A 22,166-nucleotide genomic window follows, 5' to 3' on the forward strand; every position below is an offset into this window, starting at 1 on the left:
CAGGCGCACATAGGCTCCTTAGCAGAGCTTGTACTCACCCCCGGACTGCGTGCAGGAGCCTCAGTGATGGATAGGCAGTCTGTACACGGATTTTGTGCTTTATGATGAGGTTGTTCACCCATTCTACTCGCTCTTCTCCTCCTTTAGCCATAAACGCAGGGATCCAGAGAATTCCGCCGTCCAACATTTTTAGCCTGTGAAGCAGCTTCTCTTTCCACGTCTCATTCTTCAAATCTTCGAACGCACGTTGTACCACCGAAGGGTTCATGGTCACTAAATCGGTCTTCAAACCAACGTCATGAGCATATTCTTCAACTGGGGCAAGATTGCATCTCAAAAAAAAATTAAGTTGCGAGTTAATCATTCGCTGTTTCTGCATAGTGTATGACCTATGACCACAGCGTTGCACTGAAACTTAAGAACACAAGTTAGTATGTAAAGAGAGAAGGCCTTTGGCCCATCAAGCCCCTTCTCTCCACAAACTATGTACAATCTCGAGTGTCAGCTTGCCTTAGTTGGTAATACTGAAGGTTCAAGCCCCACATCAGGACTCAAGCACATAATCTAGGCTAACGCTCCATTGCATTATTGAGGGAGTGCTGCAGTGCCATTTCGTGCCCTCCTTCAGGGGAGATGTTAAACCAACGTCTGATTTGCTCGGTTTAATAAGCATTTACGGTCACATGGTACTATTTGAGAAAGAGGTTAAAAGTTTTCCTGGTATCCTGGCCACATGTCCTCAACCAATACTACCAAATATTAACTGAACACAAGACCACAGGAAATTGGAGCAGGAGTAGACCATATGGCCTTGTCGAGCCTGCTCTGATATTCAAAACGATCATGGCTGATCTTTGGGCTTCAACTCCACTTTTCTGCCTACTCCCCATATCCCTTGATTCCCTGAGACACCAAAAATCTTTCTATTCCAGCCTTAAATATATTCAACGATGGAGCATCCACAACCCTCTGGGGTAGAGAATGCCAAAGATTCACAATCCTTTGAGTGAAGTAATTTCTTGTCATCTCAGTCCTAAATGATTGACCTTTAGCCTGTTTTAGATTCCCCAACCAGTAGAAACAATCTCTCAGTACCTACCCTATCCAGACCCTTCAGAATCATGTATGTTTCAATGAGATCGCCTTGCATTCTTCCAAACTCCAGAGACTACAGGCCCAATTTACTCAGCCTCTCATCATAGGACAACCCATGGACCAATCTAGTGAAACTTTGCTCTACCGCCTCCAATGCAAGTAGATCCTTCCTTAAATATGGAGACCAAAACTGCAAACAGTATTCCAGATGTAGTCTCACCAAAGCCCTGTACAGTTGTAACAAGACTTCTTTATTCCTGCACTCCAATCCTCTTGCAATAAAGGTATTTGCCTTCCTAATTGCTTGCTGGACCTGCATGCTAACTTTTTGTGTTCCTTGCACGAGCACACCCAAGTCTTTCTGAACTGGTCATTCATCTCATTGCTTTTTGGATTTGCTTAATGAGTACACTTCGACGTCATTCATGTTTTCAACAGGTGCCCTCTTTCCAGCCTTTTACAAAACCTTTTCCCCAGAAATTTAAAGCCAAGTGCCTTCCTGTGAAAGGTGTCAGAATACCTGACTCTTGACTTCACCCCACACCCTTGATTCCATTCACCCCTACAAAGGGGGCTCAGTTCTCTTCCAGTTTCCAATTGTGATGAAAGGGCCGAAACCCCAAACCTTAACCCTGCCTATTCTTTCAAGATGTTGAAGAGTTAATGTGTATTTCCAACATCATCATCTCTGTTTCTGTGGCAATAAATGTGGCTTGGAAAGTTGCTACAGCTCCCAACAGCTGTGGGCCAACTCACATTTACTTAAAGAGCTGATGGTGAGACGTGGGGGTGCGGGGGCAGGGAGAGTCATCGGGGAAAGAGGCGGCACAGTGCATTATTCAAAATTGCCAGCCTGCCAGGATTAACCTGAAGTCTCCAAGAATTGAAGATTAATCTCCAGGGGCACTGCAAGCAACCCAGAAGAAAAATCACTGGGGTATTAAAAAAAAAATTGTTCTTCATTTTCTTTGAACACTTTTGCTTATTAGCTGTAAACAAGTATCAGAGATGAGGAAAAAGGCTGTGTGACTGATAGCCAAGAATCGACCAATCAGCTAACAAAGTGTTTGGTCACTTCCCAATTGTTTAGTTTAGTTTAGTTTAGTTTAGTTTAGAGATACAGCACTGAAACAGGCCTTTCGGCCCACCGAGTCTGTGCCGACCATCAACCACCCATTTATATTAATCCTACACTAATTCCATATTCCTACCACATCCCCACCTGTCCCTATATTTCCCTACCACCTACCTATACTAGGAGCAATTTATAATGGCCAATTAACCTATCAACCTGCAAGTCTTTGGCATGTGGGAGGAAACCGGAGCACCCGGAGGAAACCCACGCAGACACAGGGAGAACTTGCAAACTCCACACAGGCAGTACCCAGAATTGAACCCGGGTCGCTGGAGCGGTGAGGCTGCGAGGATGGACATGTTGGGCGACCAATGGTGGGGGTATGGGGGTGGGCCAAGGTGGTTGGAGGCAGGAGGTCATGTGGTGAAACCTCCAGGAATACATCCAACTAGAGTGGCAACCCTACTGTTGTCAGGTGTTGCAAACATCACCCTCTTTTACTGGAGGGAGTGTACGTGAGATGGTAGAATTCCCAAAGAAGTCAAAGCAAAATGAAACTGAGCCAACTATTCTCTACAGGGAACCGGGAGAAACAAAGCACAGAGTCAATTAATACTTTTGTTTCTCTCACATGATGAAAATACAAAAAAGTCTGGTGCACAGAGAGCTTTCCCAGGGTTGCTGTCAACTGGAAATAATTGCACTTAGAAAACAGAATCCTTCGAGCCTGTTCTGCCACCCTGAGAGATCATGGCTGATCTGTGCCTCAACTTCATTCAATCCCTGGAAATAGAAAGTCAGTAAAAGAAAAAGTAAGAGAGGGAAAGAAAAAAGGAGAGAAAAACAGAAAAAGAACAAGTGGGAGAAAGAATTTATATAAGCATCTGTTAATTGTGTATCAATGGTTTGATGATATGCAGGTGAAGGATGTTAATTGGGGTCTTAGTTGAGCATTTATAAGCAGACACTAACTGAGACTGGGGTTTGAGTGAGGAGCTACATGTTGATAATTCTTTTACTCTGTGCAATAAATGTGGAACTGAGTAAATACAGGCTCCAGCATTATCCTTCCATAGCAAGCTTTCTAGAGCATGACATGGTACAGAGAATGGTTGCCTAAAGCTGAAGGTTGGAAACTAGGATTTTTTTTTGCATAGAAAACTAAAATCTCAAGGGCTATTATGGAAAATATGACACCTTTCATGACCACAGGACATTGGAGATACAGAACAGGTCGGCCAGCATGTGAAAGAGAAAGATAGGTTGATGTTTTGTGTGGGATCCTCCATAAGAATTGGTTCAGCCAGCAGCCGCATCCTCAGATAACCAAAACAGTCCAGGAGAGGGAGAAATGGAGAAGATCAAGAACAATAGGCAGAGGTCAAGAGTTCAGATATGCCAACTGCTTTCATAAAAAGAGATGTTAATGAGTTTATTAGACTGCAAACAGAATTTAAGATGCAGGAAAGAGGTGTAAAGAGTGGAATGTAATGGAAAGGATATTTTAGTCAGATGGTGAATGATAAACCTGTTCATAAACTGGAGCCATGAGCCCCTTTCCCTGATTTATACATTTCTTGTTCACTGTTGAAGGTAAATGCAGAATACTCTGGTGATGATTTGAATTCCCACAGATGCATGAGAACCGTTTCTGTCTGATTAACAGCTAATCCAATTAAACCGCATGCTGGGACTTAATCCAATGCTGTCAGAGCTTTGCAGCTCACACCCTTTTAGATTTAGATTTAGATGGGGCGGCACAGTGGCGCAGTGGTTAGCACCGCAGCCTCACAGCTCCAGGGACCCGGGTTCGATTCTGGGTACTGCCTGTGTGGAGTTTGCAAGTTCTCCCTGTGTCTGCGTGGGTTTCCTCCGGGTGCTCCGGTTTCCTCCCACAAGCCAAAGACTTGCAGGTTGATAGGTTAATTGGCCATTATAAATTGCTCCTAGTATAGGTAGGTGGTAGGGAAATATATAGGGACAGGTGGGGATGTGATAGGAATAGGGGATTAGTGTAGGATTAGTATAAATGGGTGGTTGATGGTCGGCACAGACTCAGTGGGCCGAAGGGCCTGTTTCAGTGCTGTATCTCTAAAACTAAAAAAAAACTAAAGATTTGAGAGTGGAATTGAGAGTGATGAGACATGTATGGCAGTTGATGCATGCTATTCTTCAATGATAAAGGAGGTGTTAAACATGACTGTAAAATGCCCAGGTGCCCATGGAGTGTGGAGGAGATTCAGCAAATAACTAAGGCTTGAAGTTGTTGATGTCAGTGCTTCAGACCAGAGGGCTGATGTGTTCAGTTTAAGATACTGTTATGTGGTATTTACAGCACAGAATTAAGTCATGGGGCCCAACAGGTCCATGCCAGTGTTTCTGCTCCACGTGAGCTTCCTCCTCCCATTCTTCATCTCACCCCATCAACATATCCTTCTATTACTTTATCCCTCATGTACTTTATCTAGCTTCCCCTCAAATGCATCTATGCTATTCGCCTGAACAACTCCATGTGATAGCAAGTTCCACATTCTCACCACTCTCTGTGAATTCCGTACTGGATTTATTAGTGACTATCTTATCTGTATGACCTCTAGTTCTGGTCTTGTCTGTAAATTGAAATACCTTCTCTACCTCTACCCTATCAAACCCTTTAATAATCTTAAAGACCTCTATCAGATCACCCTTCAGTCTTTCTTTTTCAATAGAAAAAGCCCCAGCTTGTTCAATCTTCCTGGGTAGGTATAACCTCCCAGCTCTGATATCATCTGAGTAAATCGTATTTGAACTTTCTCCAGTGCCTCGATATCCTTTATATAATACGGAGACCAGAACTGTCCATAGTACACCAAAAGTGGTCAAACCAAGGTTCTATGCAAGTTTAACGGAACTTCTCTTGCTTTTAAATTCTGTCACACTAGAAATGGACCCCAGCGCTTTGTTTGCTTTTTAGAAATGGCCTTAGTAACCTGCATCGCCACTTTTAGTAATTTGTGTATCTGTACCTTAAAACAAAATAAATTAATATGGGTAAAGTTAGGGTAGCTCTACTTAAATGTAACTGATATTTGATAAAACTACTTCCAAAGTTATTGGCACTGAATGACTTCACCTCTGATTACATTGTTAGCGGCTAGTTTAATACGCTTATCATTTGCAAACTAGGGGATCATGGCTTGCCATCTGCAGCTTAAAATACATAGCCAGTTTGTTTTAGAAATATAATCTTTTTAAATCATTTTTCTAAGAAGGACCAGCAATTAGCATTTGGCAATGATTGATAACTTGTTATTCGACTGCTGTTCCTCATGCAAAGTTGCTGTTGTTCGGGCCTGGATATTGAGCAAGTTATTCAACTATGGGGGCATTACAGCTGAGCTGGAGCCTACGCTTACCCAATGTTCACAGACATGTGCTTTTGAGTAGGGTTATTGAATGGCAATCAGGAGCTGATTTGTCCCCTCTTGACACCAACTGCTGGACCTCAAATACCATCGCAGCGGAGATCAGCATTGACGAGGGATTATGCCCACACCTTGATGTATTTCGAGCTCGGAATGATGCTAAGCTCTTCTGTCGCCTTCGCCTTTGTGCCCATTTCTTTGGCCAGGAGGATTTCCACACCCCCCTGCCCCCCAACTCAGCGAACCCTCTTTTAGCCATCTCCAATATTCTCCCTCCATCTGGCCTCTTACCCTCTCTAGATCCTTTCAGAGAACTGGTGTGACACTGGCCATTTCAATTTCTCTGCTCCCATCCCTGTCTGTAACCCCCCCCCCCTCTGAATTTGCAGCACTCCTTTCTCTCAGGTCCAACCCTAACATTGTCATCAAATCTGCTGACAAGGGTGGCGCTGTGTTGGGCGTACTGACCTTTACCTTGCAGAGGCTGAATGCCAACTCTCCGACACTTCCTCCTACCTCTCCCTGGACCATGACCCCACCACCGAGCATCAAGTCATTGTTTCCTGGACTGTCACTGACCTCATTTCTTCTAGAAATCTTCCCTCCATGGCTTCCAACCTCATAGTTCCCTTACCCTGAACAGCCCGTTTCTACCTCCTGTCCAAAAAAAACACAAAGAAGATTGCCCTGGTAGACCCATCATTTCAGCCTGTTCCTGCCCCAGTGAACAGATTATTTGCTATCTCAACTCAATTTTTTTCTCCCCTTGTCTAGTTTCTTCCCACCTACATTTGTGACTCCTCCGATGCCCTCTGCCACTTTAACAGATTCTAGTTTTCTGGCCCTAACCATTTCCTTTTCACCATGGATGTTCAATCCCTCTACACCTCCGTCCCCCACCAGGATGGTCGTCTTCCTTGAATGGAGGCCCAACCAGTCCCCAATCACCATCGCCCTCCTCTGCCTGCTTGACCTTGTCCTTACATTGAACTACTTCTCTTTCAATTCCACTCACTTCCTCCAAATAAAAGGTGTTGCTAACATGGGTCCTAGATATGCCTGCCTTTTTATGGGATATGTGGAATATTCTTTGTTCCAGTCGTACTCAACAGCCCTCTCTTACCTCTTTTTCTGGTACGTTGATGACTGTATCAATGCTGTTTCTTGCTTTTGCCATGAACTGGAAATTTCATCGACTTTGCTTCCAATTTCCACCTTTCTCTCACCTTTACATGCTCCATCGCTGATTCTTCTCTTACCTTCCTTGACTTCTCTGTCTTCATTTATGGGGATGGGCTATCAACCAATATTCACTATAAGCCACTGACTCCCACAGCTACTTGGACTACACTACCTACACTCGGCGTCCGAAAAGGACTCTATCGCATTTTCCCAGTTTCTCCTCTATTGCATCTGTTTGGACAATGCAACCTTCTGTATTAGCGCTTCCAATATGTCTTTCTTTTTCCTCAACCAAGGATTACCCCACCACCCCCCTACCACCACTGTGGTTGACAGGATTGCGTCTGTTCTATTTACCACAGTTCTGTTCTCACCCTCCCCTTCCCTCCCAAAATCACGATAGGGATCCCCCTTGTCCTCATCTTCCACCCAACCAGCCTCCACGTGCAACAGATCATCCTCTGCCATTTTTGCCACCTCCAGGGTGATGCCACCAACAGCATCTTCCCCTCCCCTCCCTTTCAGCATTCCAAAAAGACCATTCACTCCACGACACCCTGGTCCACTCCTCGGTCTCCCCCAACACCCCCACTCTTTCCTAAGGTACCTTTCCATGCAAGCACAGGAGATGCAACACCTGCCCTTTTACCTCCTTTCTCACCATCCAAGGCCCAAAACACTCCTTCCAGTGACTTACTTGTACTACTTATAATTTAGTATACTGTGTTCACTGTTAACAATGCAGTCTCCTCTACATTGAAGAGACCAAACGCAGACAGGGTGACCACATTGCGGAACACCTCCATTCAGTCAGCAAGCGTGACCCTGAGCTTCCAGTCACCTGTCACTTTAATTCTCCACCTTACTGTCACTCTGACCTTTCTGTCCTTGGCCTGCTACAGTGTTCCAGTGATGCTCAATACAAGCTCGAGGAACAGCACCTCCTTTCAACTGGGCACTTTACGCCTTCTGGACTCAACATTGAGTTGAACAATTTTAGATCATATCCTCTTTCCCTATTTTGTTTCATTTTTCTTTACTGGTTTGTTTTTTTCTCTTTCGTTTCTCTTATTTACTTTGTGTTCAGACGGCAGCTATTCGGGATCCTGCCAATCGCAACTCCTCTGGACACATCTTTTGTTTCTTTACTTGTCTCATTACCACTCCCTTTGGCCTTGCACCATGAAAACTTTTATCATTTAATCTCTCCTGCCCTCCACCCTATCCCAACCTTACTTTTTGTCCTTCTTCCCACCCTCCCCCCTTTCACCTGCTCAAAACTTATTACATTTTTAATTTTTCCCAGTTCTGGCGAAGGGTCACAGACCTGAAATGTTAACTCTTTTTCTCTCTCTGCATATGCTGCCTGAGCTGTTGAGTATTTCCAGCATTTTCTGTTTTTATGTCGGTCCAGGGATTAAACCTGGGGCTTTCTCAAAACCCCTCCGGGTAGTGCATTTACTAGCTAGTCCAAGGGGGGAACTAGAGTTTTCATGAACTGATGTGAAGGGAAGAGAAAAGCAGTGTCAGATCCAAGGGTGAATGTGCTGCAGTAAAACAATTGAGAGTCTTTGTGCACCAGTCAATGTTTTGTTATATCAATAAGTGTGAATAAATGGTGGGACATTTTTTACTGGTCAGGGTAGGAAGCAAAGAAATAAACTTGCATTTCAATAGCACTTTTGTCACATCCGCAGGACATCTTAAAGCATCAAATTACTTTTGAAGGGCGATCACTCTTGTTATAGGCAAATACAGAAGCCAATTGCAGACATCAAGATCCTGCAAACATCAAATGGAATGTATTTTTGATAGTGTTGGTTAAAGAAGGAATATTGGTCAGGACACCAAATTAACTCAGTGTTCTTCTTTAACTAGTGCCATATGATCTTTAAGATCCTCTGGAACCAACCTGAACTCCCCACCTAACAGCACTGTGGGAGTACCTTCAACATATGGGTTGCAGCTAAGGCAGCTCACCACCACCTTCTAAAGGGTAACTAGAGATGGGCAATAAATGTCGGCCTTTCCAGAGGCATCCACAACCCAAAGAATGAGGATAGAAACAAACCTGATCTGAGGGGTAGTGCCTCAGACAATGCAATACTCCCAACCATGACTGGAGCTTGAACCCGCAAGCTTGTGACTCAGAAGTGAGGGCTACCACAGAGCCGAGCTAAGATTTCCTTCAAAGGCCTCCAAAGACCTTCTTTCCACACCTTTAATACATTTAAGACTATCAGTATTGATTTTTTTTTAAGGTGATTTTACTTATCACACTGCCCTCTACATGCACACCAGTCTTCTAGGTATTACCTTATCACAAATTCATGGGCATCAATCTCTTGCCCACAGCCACTGTTGAGTAGAATCCCAGAATTCCCTACAATCGCGCACTGTTTGAAATGCTTATTTTTCATCGGCGATGTCCTCGGTAACAGCTCGTATAGGCTATGGGATATATTCAGGGTCCTGTCCCTGTCAAATATATAATGTATGATATCCCCTGCCTTCAGTTTGCCCTTTAGCACCGAGATGTCCTTTTCTGCATCCAGAAACTTTAGTATGTCTTTCCTAGGAATGGAAAAAAGAGAACAAAGTAAATTTTAAATGAGGGGGAAATTAAAGTTTATATGATGCTATTTAGATTTACACTACATCCATATTACAGCTGCCAACAACAGCCTCAACCTCAGCAGTAGTGCCTTCATCATAAGATCATACAGCACAAAAGGAAGCCACTCACCCCCTCGTGCCTGTGCCAGCTTTTTGAAAGAGCTATTCGATTAGTCCCACTCTTTCCCCATAGCCCTGCAAATTTTTCCTTCTCAAGTATGTATATCCAATTCCCTTTTGAATATACATGGGGTAGCATCGAAATGTACATGAAGCAATGCATTAACATTCATGAGGAAGTGTTGTGATGTACAAGGCATCATCATAACATAAATGAGACAGCAGCCTAGTACATAGAAAGCTGCATCGAACTGTACATGGGCCAGTTTTGTAATATACAGGCAGAATTGTAATATACATGAGACAACACCAAAACACTGGAGGTTGCACTGTACTATATATGAGGCAGCATCTTACTGTAATGGCCACAGAACCATGACAGACACAAGGCTGTAATATACATGAGGGGAAGACCTAACACATGTAAAACAGTGCCTTATCATACAACAGCGTAATGAATGTGCAGAATTGCTACCGTCTCTGATGGATGGGGGACCAGCACAAGTGGTAATTAACCACAGAGAACATAAGCAGCTTCAACTGACGGCACTAAAAGCCAAAGCATGCCCATTCGTGCCGGACTGGATGAGACCTGTGCTCTTGTTCCACTGCAAACTCCTGCAGCTGTGAGGAAAGGTCCATAGTCAGAAACAAAATGTGAAGTGACAACATTTAAATCATTTGTGCAGTAGTTTTTCTGTCAATGTCCTGAAAACAATGTCACATTATAAATGCAGCACCAGCAGCCACAACAAGCAGAATGATGAATCCTTGGTTATCTCCACTCCCTATTATCCCTAACTGGAAGAGTCTGTCATACTAGTATTGACCTTTATAGCCACTCCAGGCGCCGCTCCACAAACCACTGACCACCTCCAGGCGCTTACCCATTGTCTCCCAAGACAAGGAGGCCAAAGAAGAAGAAGATTATTCCTAGTCTCAAATATCTTGGCTATCCAATATTCCCACTTCGAATTCCCCTTTTCCCAAACTCTCAAATGAATTTTGTTTGGGAGTTCAAGTTTAGTTTTGCTGAACTTCAATGGAGTGCTTTTTATTCTGAGACTCTAGGGTCTTGACCCCACAGAAGAACTAATTATTATCTTGCCATGCACTTCCTGGTAGCCTTTATTGTTCATGGAGCTTTGAAAGAAAGGCTTGCACTTATATAGTGCTTTTCATGACCTCAGGACATCCCAAAGCACTTTACAGCCAATGAAATAATTTTGAAATGTAGTCACTCTTTGATTGTTGGCTTCAGGTCCCCTCGGATTTAAATTGCCAGGATCCTTTTCAAGAATATTCCATTTGTGAAAAGGAAACTCTTGACCTTATCTGCACCTGCTGTGAGTTTGGTTAAGTTGTTTTTATTCTTTTATGGGCTGTGGGCATCTCTGGCAAAGCCTAATTGCCCTTGAGAAATGAGTAGCGTGCTGGGCCATTTCAGAGGGGCAGTTAAGAGTCAACCACATTGCTCTAGGTCTGGATTCACACGTAGGCCAGACCAGGTAAGGACAGCAGATTTCCTTCCCTGCAGGGCATTGGTGAATCAGATGGGTTTTTACAACAATTGCTGTTAATTGCACTATTCCAGAATGTAACAAAAAAATGCCACCAGCTTCCACTGATTGGAACTCGTGTCCCCAAGACATTAGCCTGGGCCTTTGGATTACATGTTCAGTGACATTATCACTATGCCACCATCTCTAAGTGAAAGTATCAGACTTGGTATAGGGTCTCTGGACTATTTGCCAGTTTCCGTTATCCACCAGAGGTCCCTCTAATGACAAACAATGGAGATCTTGCAGTATAGATCACAGAAATTTCAGAACAGACGAGAAACAGAGTACAAAAGCAAGGAAATTATGCTAACCTTTTATAAATCACTGGTTAGACCTCAGCTGGAACATTGTGTCCAATTCTGGGTGCAAAACTTCAGGAAGAATATCAAGGCCTTAGAGAGGTTGTTGAAAAGACTTACTGGAATGGTAGCAAGAATGAAGGACTTTGGTTACGTGAAGAGACTAGAGAAGCTGGAATTGTTCTCCTTAGAGCAGAGAAAGTTAAGGGTAGATTTAAAAGAGGTGTTCAAAATTCTGAGGGCTTTTGATTGAGTAAATAGAGATAGTAGGTGGATCGGTAACCAAAGGACACAGATTTAGGATAGATAATTGGTGAAAGAGCCAGGGGGGGGATGAGAAGAATGTATTTTTTTTTTAACACCATGAGTTATTATCTGGTACGGACTTCTGAAAGGGTGGTGGAAGCAGATTCAGTCGTAACTTTCAGAAGAGAATTGGACAAATTAATTTAAAAAGAAAAATTTGCAGGGCTATGGTGAAATAGCAGGGGTGTGGGAGTAACTGAACAGCAGTTTCAAAGATCCAGCACAGATATGATGGGCTGAATGGCTTCCTTCAGCACTGAAGGAAGCCAAAGATTCTAAGGAAGCTATTGTTCCTTAGCGCTATTTTTTCAAGTGAAGAACCATTCTATTCCTATTTTCCTCCTCTTTCTGTATATGCTTTTCAAATATTTATTCAGTTTCCTTTTGAATTGCATTATCATCTCTCAATGTTCCATGTTCTAATAATAGTGGATGAAAAATAATTCTTCCAACTTCTCCTTTTGTTCTTCAAGTGCTAATCCTGAATCTATGTTCCTTATTACAGATTACTCAACCAGTGAAAATTATCCTTCACGATTGAATCTCTCAAACCTTTTCAAAACTTTCGTTAACCTTTCCTCTTATCCGTCACTGTTTGTGAAAAGTCCCAAAAGGCATTTGTTCACAACTGTAAACCCTCATTCCTTGTATTATCCGAGTGAATCTTCACTGTCCTCCTTCCATGGCTCTAATATTCTTCCTAAAATGGGATGATCAATATTGCACACAATACTCCAAATGACGCCTAATCAATGTCTTGTCCAAATTCAACAACATCTCCTTGCTTCTATATTTAAATCAAGATCCCAGTTGTCCTATTTATAGTCTGTTATACCTGCACTCCCCCCTTTATCGATCTTATTATCTACATCCCTAGATATCTCTGTTCCTCCATTCCATTAAGAACCTTACTATTTAGGCTATATTTCCTTAATTATTCTGTTTCCAGAAATTACTCCTTTACATTTTGCTGCATTGATTTGCATCTGCCAAGTATTTGCCTATTCTACCTATCTGTTTATGCCCTCTTGCAATCTCTTTTTGCCAAACCCCTAATTTGGTATCATGAGCAAACTTCATTAGCTTTTCTTTGTTTCTAAATAGAAAATAAAGTGGTCCCAGTATAAATTCTTGGGGTATAATGCTCCACGTCCTGACAATGAAAAAACCCCACCTTACTTCGACTCTTCATTTTCTGTCCCGCCACCATCTTTCTGTTTGTTTGGCTAAATTGCCTGTAGTTCTGAGTCTCAGCCGCATTACAACCTCATGTCACCTCATTCTAAATAATGGCTCCAGTTCCCCAAATTTATTCCTAATATATTGCACATTTGCTTATACACACTGCAGCCCTGTCACATTCATACTCCTCACCATCTCGTCCTTTCTATTTCTTTTCTTCCTTCTTCCTCCTTAACCTCCCAGCTATCTTCCATAAGATAGATTTCTCCTCAAGCTTATTATTTCAGATTGGGTGGGTTTTTGCTATACTGAACCCATCCCCCATTTGCTCAAAGTTTTCCTCTCACCAGCCTTGCCATTGAAAGCTCCCCCAAGAGAATTGGGACAGTTGGGACCTGGGTTCAGCTGTACCAATGATTCTTCACTGGTGCATCCTTTGCATTGTGTGCTAGGAACAACAATTAATGAATTGCTGCAGGCAGGCCCTTACCAGCAATCTGTGAATACTGGCACTCTGTGCCGAGTATTGTAATTCCCTAGGCCATTAACTGAGATCACAGTATCGGTGCACCTCCCTCAAGAGTAAACATAGTTTGGGCCTAATTAACAGAAATCTCAAATGAATTAAATGTTTGCACCTGGAGTCACCACATTGTCCGGTTCACACTTCATCTTCGCACTGGATGATTCATAACTCAAACCAAAAGGTGAAAAGTGAGGTCAGGACTAGTTAATGTACTTTAGCCAGCGGGAAATGGCTGGGGAAAACAAGCACTATAACATGTATACACAAAAAAACACTTAAGACACATGCCCAAACAACAACTAGGTGCTTCGCAGGAGCGTAATCAAACAAAATTTGACACTGAGTCACATAAGGAAATATTAGGGCAGGTGACCAAAAGCTTGGCTAAAGAGGTAGGTTTTAAGGGCATCTTAAAAGGAGGAGAGATTTAGGGAGGGAATTCCAGAGTTTAGGGCCCACACGACTGAAGGCACAGCCGCCAATGGAGGGGTGAAGGAAGTCGAGGGTGCGCAAAAGGCCAGAATTAGAGGGGCACAGAGTTCTTGGGAGGGTTGTAGGGCTGTAGGTGGTTATGGGATGGGAGAGGCCATGGAGAGATTTGAACACAAGGATAAGAATTTTAAATTTGAGGCATGGGTGGGCGAGAAGCCAACATAGATCTGTGAGCACAGAGATGATGGGCAAACATGACAATATATGCAAAACATAAGTGTTGATGAAGAAAGTTGGCCTAGTGCAGGAAATGGCAGCAAATGCTAAACTAATGATTAGTTTATCAGCAGCATAACAGCCCCCAGGCCCTTTCTGATTTTTTGGGCAGTAGAGCTGATGGCTCACTAGAAGGAAAGAAATACTTGCATTTCTATAGCGCCTTTCATACTTTAGGACATCCCAAGGCATTTTCCAGTTAATAAAGTACTTTTGAAGCGTAGTCACTCAGCAAGCTCCCAACAAAGAGCAATATGATAATGACCAGATAATCTATTTCAGTGGTGTTGGTTGAGGGATAAATATTGGCTGGGACACTGGGGAGAACTCCCCCCTGCTCTTCTTCAAATAGTGGCCATGAGATCTTTTACATCTACCCAAGAGGGCAGAGAGACCTCGGTTTAATGTTTCATCCAAAAGAGGGCACTTCTGTCTACGCAACACTCCCTCTGCACTTCATTGGAGTACAAGCCTGGACATCAACATCCAATTATTGGGTCATTACCTCATTGCTGTTTGTGGGACCTTACGTTGCACAAATTGACTGCCATATTTTCTACTTCATCTTAGGCAGTTCCTCAGGAACAAGGATGACTTTCTTCCACTCCAGAGTTGTGGGTCCTTAGGTAAATGGAATAGTCCAATTCTGGATCCGCACACTCTGCCACAGGTGGGGCAGGTGGTGTTTGGTGAGGTGAGTGAATGGGATGCTCGAAATTCCGAATGCTCCTTTCGCTGTTTGCACTTGGTCGCGACCTGGACATTTTGGTGTTGTTGGAACTGACTGGCACCTTCGCAGATGCTTCTTCTCCATTTTGGGTGGTCTCGGGTAAAAGATTCCCATGAATCGGTGGAGATATCACATTTTTCAGGGAGGCTTTAAGGACATCCTTGTAGTGTTTCCTCTGCCGTCCTGGTAGCCTCTTGCCATGACAGAGCTGGGAGTAGAAAGCTTGTTTTGGGAGTCTTGTGTCAGGCATGCAGACGATGTGGCCCGCCCAATGTAACTGACTAGCCATGACCAGTGTCTCAATACTGGGGATGTTGGCCTGAGAGAGGACACTGATATTGGAGTGCCTGTCCTGCCACTGTATTTGCAGGATCCTGCAGAGGCACCGCTGGTGATATCTCTCCAGAGCTTTGAGATGTCTGCTGTACCGTGTCCATATTTCCGACGCATACAGGAGGGCAGGTAACACTGCGGCCCTGTAGACCATGAGCTTGGTGCCAGGTTTGAGGTCTTTGTCATCAAACACTCTTTTCCTCAGACGACCAAAGGCTGCACTGGCACACTGGAGGCGATGCTGAGTTTCATCGTCGATGTCTGCCCTTGCTGAGAGGAGAATCGCAAAGTATGATAAGTGATTCACGTTGTCCAGTAGTTCGCCGTGGATCTTGATAGTCAGGGGGACAGTGTTGCACTGCTTAAGGCCCATTCTTTCATAACCTTATAGTGAGGGGTGATCAAGATGGCTCCTGGGCAGTCAGCTCCCTCAGGAGTTCCTCACTGTTCGCGTCTATCCCTGGCCATCTATTGGCCATCCATTGCTCTTTCTCCCCATTAAATCCTCTCTTCTGTTGTTTAAGTTCCTCTGATTCTAACAGTGGATGCATTTTGAGCCCACACTTCAAGTTAACGGCACGTATTCTACATTACAACATTGACTACGCTTCAAAAGTACATTACTGATTGCAAAGCACTTTGGGATGTCCTGATATCGTGAAAGGTGCTATAGAAATAGAAAATTTTCTTTGTTGCTGTTTTACATGTTAAAAATGGAGCACTTGCTGAGATGCTGGAGGGTAGCCAATTGCTGCAGAAATGACCCCCAGCTCATGTATTAGTGACTTTCGGAGAGGAGGTGAGGACATTGGAAAAAAAAAATTCAGAACCTAAATATCAGCCATTTAACTTGCTTTGTGAGATCTAGTATTCAAACTTGGGAAGTTCAGAAGGATCCACTTTTGTGAATAGCAGAACTTTACCTTATCCTTGCAGTTAGCGTAGCATTAAGTTTCCATTCCGGTATGTCAATGAGTCTTGCCTGTGGTTGGACTCTCTCCTTACTCCCAGTCGTCTGCCGAGGCACACTGGATGAGGCATCTGTGATCATTTCCCCCCTGAGTAATCACAAGGATTGATTTCAAACTGCTGCACTTTGTGACCGATTAGAAGAGCATTCATTGCGGTGACTAAAACCAACACAGACACCATGGAACCAATAAGGAATTTAAGGGACAACTGAAGTAAGGATTGATTTAGGATTAACCCAACTGAAATACACTGAAGACCAGCCCTTTCCAAACCTACAGGCTAAGGTGGCTGTTCATCTGGTTTTGTTCCATACAGCCTGGATTTCTGCACACCTGCCCCTATTCAAGGACCAGATGCCCTTAAGTCCAATATGTGGAAGTTTGCTATGCCACAGTCCTGCCGGAGGGGGAGGTACATTCATCCACGGGCACTTGCCAACCAATGTGGAAATGATTTAAAATGAATGATATGAAAATTAACCAATTAGAGGTTGGGTGGTTCCAAACGGCCACCCTACCAGCCTCATTGGTTGAATGTCGGTCATGAAATCATTTCCAGGTCAGCGAGTGCCTGTGAGAAAGTTTCTATCGGACCTGTTCTGTATCTTTATAATGCCACCCTCAACGTTACATGATGTTGTCCTACCAGCATTATTGGCTACTATCAATGTCAGTAATTAAACTTAATCATTAAAGTAACTCAGTGCACAAAAAACACAATTGCAGAGCTTCCTGCTCATTTTAATTAATTATTATTGGCAGGCCTTAAGCTTATAGCCATTTTTGCAGAGATGTGGGAGTTGGCGAGTCTGGGGGGGACGGGGTCTGTATCCGCTATTCCTGGTCTCTGCCAATGGCTCTCCCCATTTCAGGCCCATAGATTTCAAACTGAGCAATCTAACAATCTATAATAGACAAAGATTGTATGACTATCTGCATTTTCTGATTGGTCAGTGGTAGGGGAAACAATGGCATGGGAGGGAGGGAAGGGGATGGCATGGGAGGGGAGAGGGAAGGAGGGAGAGCAGCATTGGAGGGAGGGAGGGGCGGCATGGGAGGGAGGAAGGTGGGGGGAACAACGTGGAGGGGGGACAGCATGGGAGGAGGTGGCGTACAGCATAGCAGGAAGGGAGGCAAGCAGGGGGACAGCATGAAAGGGAGGAAGAGGCTGCATGGGAGGGAGCAGGGGTGGCATGGGAGGGAGGGGACAGAAAGGGAAGAGGAGGGAAGGAGGATAGCTTGGGATGTGTGGAATGGGGAATAGGGATGGCATAGGAAGAAGGGATGGGATGGGAGATGGGATGCAGATGATATGAGAGGGATGAAAGGAATGGAATGGATATGACATGAGAGGGATGGCATGGGAAGGATAGAATGGCATGGGATGAGGATTTAAAGAAGTACTGTTGCAATAAAAGATAATAATTTCACTGCAAATGTTTTGCAGGTCTCTACTAGTTAAGAAATATTGACGTAACTGGGACTGAGCTGCCTGAGCTTGTGGACTGGATTACCAGGAGTGGGGAGGGGTGTAAATTGGACCCTCCTGCACTGTACACAACAATTATTTCAAAATAAAACATGAAAGGCATTGAGATTTTTCAATAATCCAGTCAGGTGTTTGTAAAGAATGTAAATCAGGAGAAACTTCATTACCCAAAGAGTGGTTAGAATGTGGAACTCGCTACCATTAGTAGTTGAGGTGAATAGCATAGATGTATTTAAGGAGAGGCAAGATAAGCACAGGAGGGAGAAGAGGAATAAGAAGATATGTTGATAAGGTTGGATGAAGAGGGGTGAAGAAGAAGGAAGCTTGTGTGGGGCAAAAGCACTGGCATAGACCAACTGGCCTGTGAATTTCTTTTTATTCGTTAGTGGGATGTGGGCATCGCCGGCTAGGCCAGCATTTATTGCTCATCCTGATTTGCCCTTGAACTGAGTGGTTTACTGGGCCATTTCGGAGGGCATTTAAGAGCTGTGGGTCTGGAGTGACAAATCGGCCAGATCAGGTAAGGACAGCAAATTTCCTTCCCAAAGGACATTAGTGAACCAGATGGGTTAACAATTAACAATGGTTTCATGGTCATCATTAGACTAGCTTTTTTTTTTTAATTTCCAGATTTATAAATTGAATTCAAATTTCATCATCTGCAATGGTGGGATTTGAACCCATGTCCCCCAGGGCACTAGCTGGGCCTCTGGACTATTAGTCCATTGACATTACCATTTCTGCCACTGCCTCCCACTTATAATTTGGATGTAAATGCAAATTTATTTTTTCAAATGGAACCCAGCTAGCCAGAGGAGAGGAGCTTTACACAGAGACAGAATGCAAATAATATTGCATTCCCAAAATATTTGTGAATACTCCCACAGGGAGTCAGACTGATTGATGAGTGTAGGAGGTCTACCTTCTGGATGAGGATCAGCATCGATATGTGCTGCTGATTGCCAGTGAGGTGCTGCTGCTTTACATTCTGCATGGACCTGTCAGCAGTGCTGTGTACTTGTGAAATGCAGACCCTGTCAGGACACGCTGCTGTGCACTAGCACTGCTGGGAATAATTACATATTCAGTGAACTGCCTGCAGCCTCTCACAACTCTGAAATCCACTCTGCTCCCCATGAACTGCTCATGAGCAATACCGCTGGCTTGCACAAGAAAGAAACATGATATTTTTGCAGCAGAATTTCACTTCAGCATTTCCCTTGTGACTGTGATAAAATAAGTTCAAAGGGCGGGTGGGGGGGGGGGGTGCAGAATTTTGATTGTAGTGTAAAGTGAGCATTTGGTGCACGTGCCCGATGATGTTGGCGCAAAACCTGATCTATATATGTCGTCGGGCAGCATGTTGGTACGCACAACGAGCAGCCAGCACGCCGATTAGGGGGTGCGTCATGCAGGGGGAGGGGGCTCCTCAGCAGAGCCAAGTTGGGTCATTAAAGTGGGGAGGGAGGGAAAGAGTGGGACCAGCAGGAAGATCTGTTTCCCTTTCGTGGAGCAGCCTGCAGTGGTCCCTTTAAGGACAGGTGGTTTGGCTGCTCAGTGCTCAGTCACACTGCACGCTCTGTCCAGTGGACATAGCACCGGAAGTGTAAACATATCTGATTTAAATATTTCAATCCAGATGTATTTAATTCGGCTGCTGCCTGTTTTAGCCAGGTTAACAGTCACCTAAATCGAGGACAGCTTGAAAATCGGGCTTCAGGCCCAAAATTGCAGCAAAGCCATTTCAAAAAAAAAAATCAATCCATTACTGTTTATTTCAACCAAAAGGATACAGGGAGACGCAAATTGCCCCCTTCTTCTTTCTCCTCCTAGTGTTGACTTTAGCTGGCGCTATAAGTGCTATCTGCCCTCCAGTATCGACCCAGGAGACCATTCTTCATGCATCAGTCCAGTCAGTGAGTGTTGGAAGAATGTTCAACCACACATGGCATCACATGTAATCTGATTCTGTCCTCACCTAACTTCCATATATGTGTATGCACAAACTTTCCATCAGGATCATTAGGCAGCGATTAGAAGTGTGAAACTTGATTAAATCTTGGCCCTCCTTTGCTACATGCCATTTCCTGAGTGCAAGTAAAGCCAACGAAACTGCATTCAGACCATTGGCCATGTTCCTTGACTTGGCCATGGTCCCAGATTGATCATTTTCTGTGAACTGACCGTGCTTCTTGAATCCCAGCCCGTGGGATTCTGACTGGACATTAACTTTCCTATCATCATGTGTATAAAATCATTTTTTAAAGTTCAGCCAATATTTGGTCCAACTTAAAACAACACCTGATGTAAGTTGAGTGCCTGAGTGGAAATTAGCTCAGATAAATACAAGGATTGCTGAGGTACGCTGAAGCAGGTTTCCAGGAAATCACAGCTGCAGGACAGCCAGCCCTCGGCAGTAACATCAAGCTAAATAAAAGAGGGACAATTGCTGTGGTCCTTTTCTCTCAGGGGGCCAGACTCTTTAATCAGAAATTGTCAGCTATTTGAAGCAAGCCTGAGGCTGAAGCGCAGGCTCTACTCCATCGAATGAATGGACTCAGCTGTCACGACTTGTGTTTTACCTTGTCAACTTTCAAAATGACACCTCAGTCAGTCTTGCTTTTGGTGCCAGTTTCATTCTGTCATTTGTTTTCTCCTTTCTTTTTCTCTCCTATGTTCCTTAGGATGCTGACTCTTGCCAGGAAACGGATTCCACAGGCACTGCCAGCCCTCTAGTATCTAACTCGAGTAATCATTTATAAGGACATAAGAAATAGGAGCAAGAGTAGGCCATACAGCCCCTCGAGCCTGCTCCTCCATTCAATAAAAACATGGCTGATCTGATCTTGGCCTCAACTCCACTTTCCTGCCTGTTCCCCATAACCCTTGACTCCCCTATAGTTCAAAAATCTGTCTATCTCAGCCTTGAATATATTCAGCTACTCAGCCTCCACAGCTCTCTGGAGTAGAGAATTCCAAAGATTTACAATCCTCAGAAAATAAATTCCTCCTCAAATCACTTTTTTTTTTATTCGTTCCTGGGAGGTGGGCGTCGCCGGCTCGCCCAGCATTCTTTAACCGCTGCAGTCCTTGTGGGGTAGGTATACCCACAGTGCTGTTAGGAAGGGAGTTCCAGGATTCTGACCCAGCGACTGTGAAGGAACGGCGATATAGCTCCAAGTCAGGATGGTGTGTGACTTGGAGGGGATCTTGCAGGTGGTGGTGTTCCCATGCATCTGCTGCCCTTGTCCTTCTAGTTGGTAGAGATCGCAGGTTTGGGAGGTGCTGTTGAAGGAGCCTTGTTGCGTTGCTGCAGTGCATCTTGTAGATGGTACACACTGCTGCCACTGAGCGTCGATGGTGGAGGGAGTGAATGTTGATGGTAGTGATTGGGGTGCCAATCAAGCAGGCTGCTTTGTCCTGGATGGTGTCGAGCTTCCTGAGTGTTGTTGGAGCTGCATCCATCCAGGCAATTGGAGAGTATTCCATCACAGTCCTGACTTGTGCCTTGTAGATGATGGGTAACCCCTTATCCTGAAACTGTGCCCCCTAGTTCTCGATTCACCCATGAGGGGAAACTTTGTCTCAGTATCTACCCTGTTTGTGCAAGTGTCTGTGGGCTATTTTCCCAAGGGGAGCATTGCAGCTGGGCCTGCTCCTGCCTTAACCAAATACGTGCACTTTCTATCAGGGGTCACTGAATAGTGGTGCAAAGTAACAATTCTGGCTGATTGTTGGGGAATTTTTTTTGCTCCCCCTTATGCAAGAATACTGAGGCTAATTGCAGCATCGTTATTGCTGCTCCGGCTGAGATGGGCGAATTCAGCATAGAGACTGTGGCATGAACCTGGGACATTGTGGTCTGTCTGGCTCAATCCCACACCAGGCAGTTCATTCACCCACTAGGGACATAGTTCTGATGTTCACTGATGGATACACACATCAGGGGATAGTCATACTGGCCCAACTACCCCCATTTAATTTTAAGCACCAGGGTTTACATTCTGGTTGTTCTATAAGGCAGGTCTTTTTGTCATTCCACAGCACATTACAGGTGACCATGCAATCCATACGTGAGACTGGCTCATGGTTGGACCTGTTTCTTCCTCAACAAACGTGTGCTACACTGGTTTTACTTGTTCCAGCAACAGGGAACTCGCACGCAGCATAATTATTCAACCCGACACTTATACAGATATTGACTGAATCCTGAGCCACATGGGTCCCCATTTTGGACTTGAATCCAGGCAGTTTCTGCAAACGGGAGTCATGGATTCGAGCTCAGCAGAGGGAGGGTGAACAGTTTCGAGTTAACTACTTTGCACAGAAGCTGGTGAAGGAGGGAGTGGATGCGGATTGCGTTGACAAATTCAAGGGGGATCTGGATAGATAATTTGGCAAAAAGAAGGGATAAGGGGTTATGAGGAAGTGAGCAGTCTACGGGATGTTTTGAACTTGGGAACTGCCCAGATGAACTGCACTGCTGTTCACTAACCTCCCTCCTGCAATCAGTACAGTACTCTGTTCCTAGCAATATAACTGGGGGTATGACAACAGCACCTCCCCCC

General features: G+C 44.3%; 1 protein-coding gene across 1 annotated transcript in view; it reads right to left on the reverse strand.

Annotated features, from left to right (window-relative positions):
• st8sia2 (ST8 alpha-N-acetyl-neuraminide alpha-2,8-sialyltransferase 2) overlaps positions 1 to 22,166 on the reverse strand; it is a 38,985-nt gene that overhangs the window by 6,924 nt on the left and 9,895 nt on the right. The window contains exons 3-5 of the mRNA XM_068018359.1: positions 16,062 to 16,196; positions 9,073 to 9,330; positions 39 to 332 (exon numbers count right to left, since the gene is read on the reverse strand). Of these exons, the coding sequence (XP_067874460.1) occupies positions 39 to 332; positions 9,073 to 9,330; positions 16,062 to 16,196 (687 nt within the window). The remainder of the gene's footprint in view (positions 1 to 38; positions 333 to 9,072; positions 9,331 to 16,061; positions 16,197 to 22,166) is intronic.

This window comes from Heterodontus francisci, chromosome 38 (assembly GCF_036365525.1).
Source record: "Heterodontus francisci isolate sHetFra1 chromosome 38, sHetFra1.hap1, whole genome shotgun sequence".
In the NCBI taxonomy this organism is placed as follows: Eukaryota; Metazoa; Chordata; class Chondrichthyes; order Heterodontiformes; family Heterodontidae; genus Heterodontus; species Heterodontus francisci.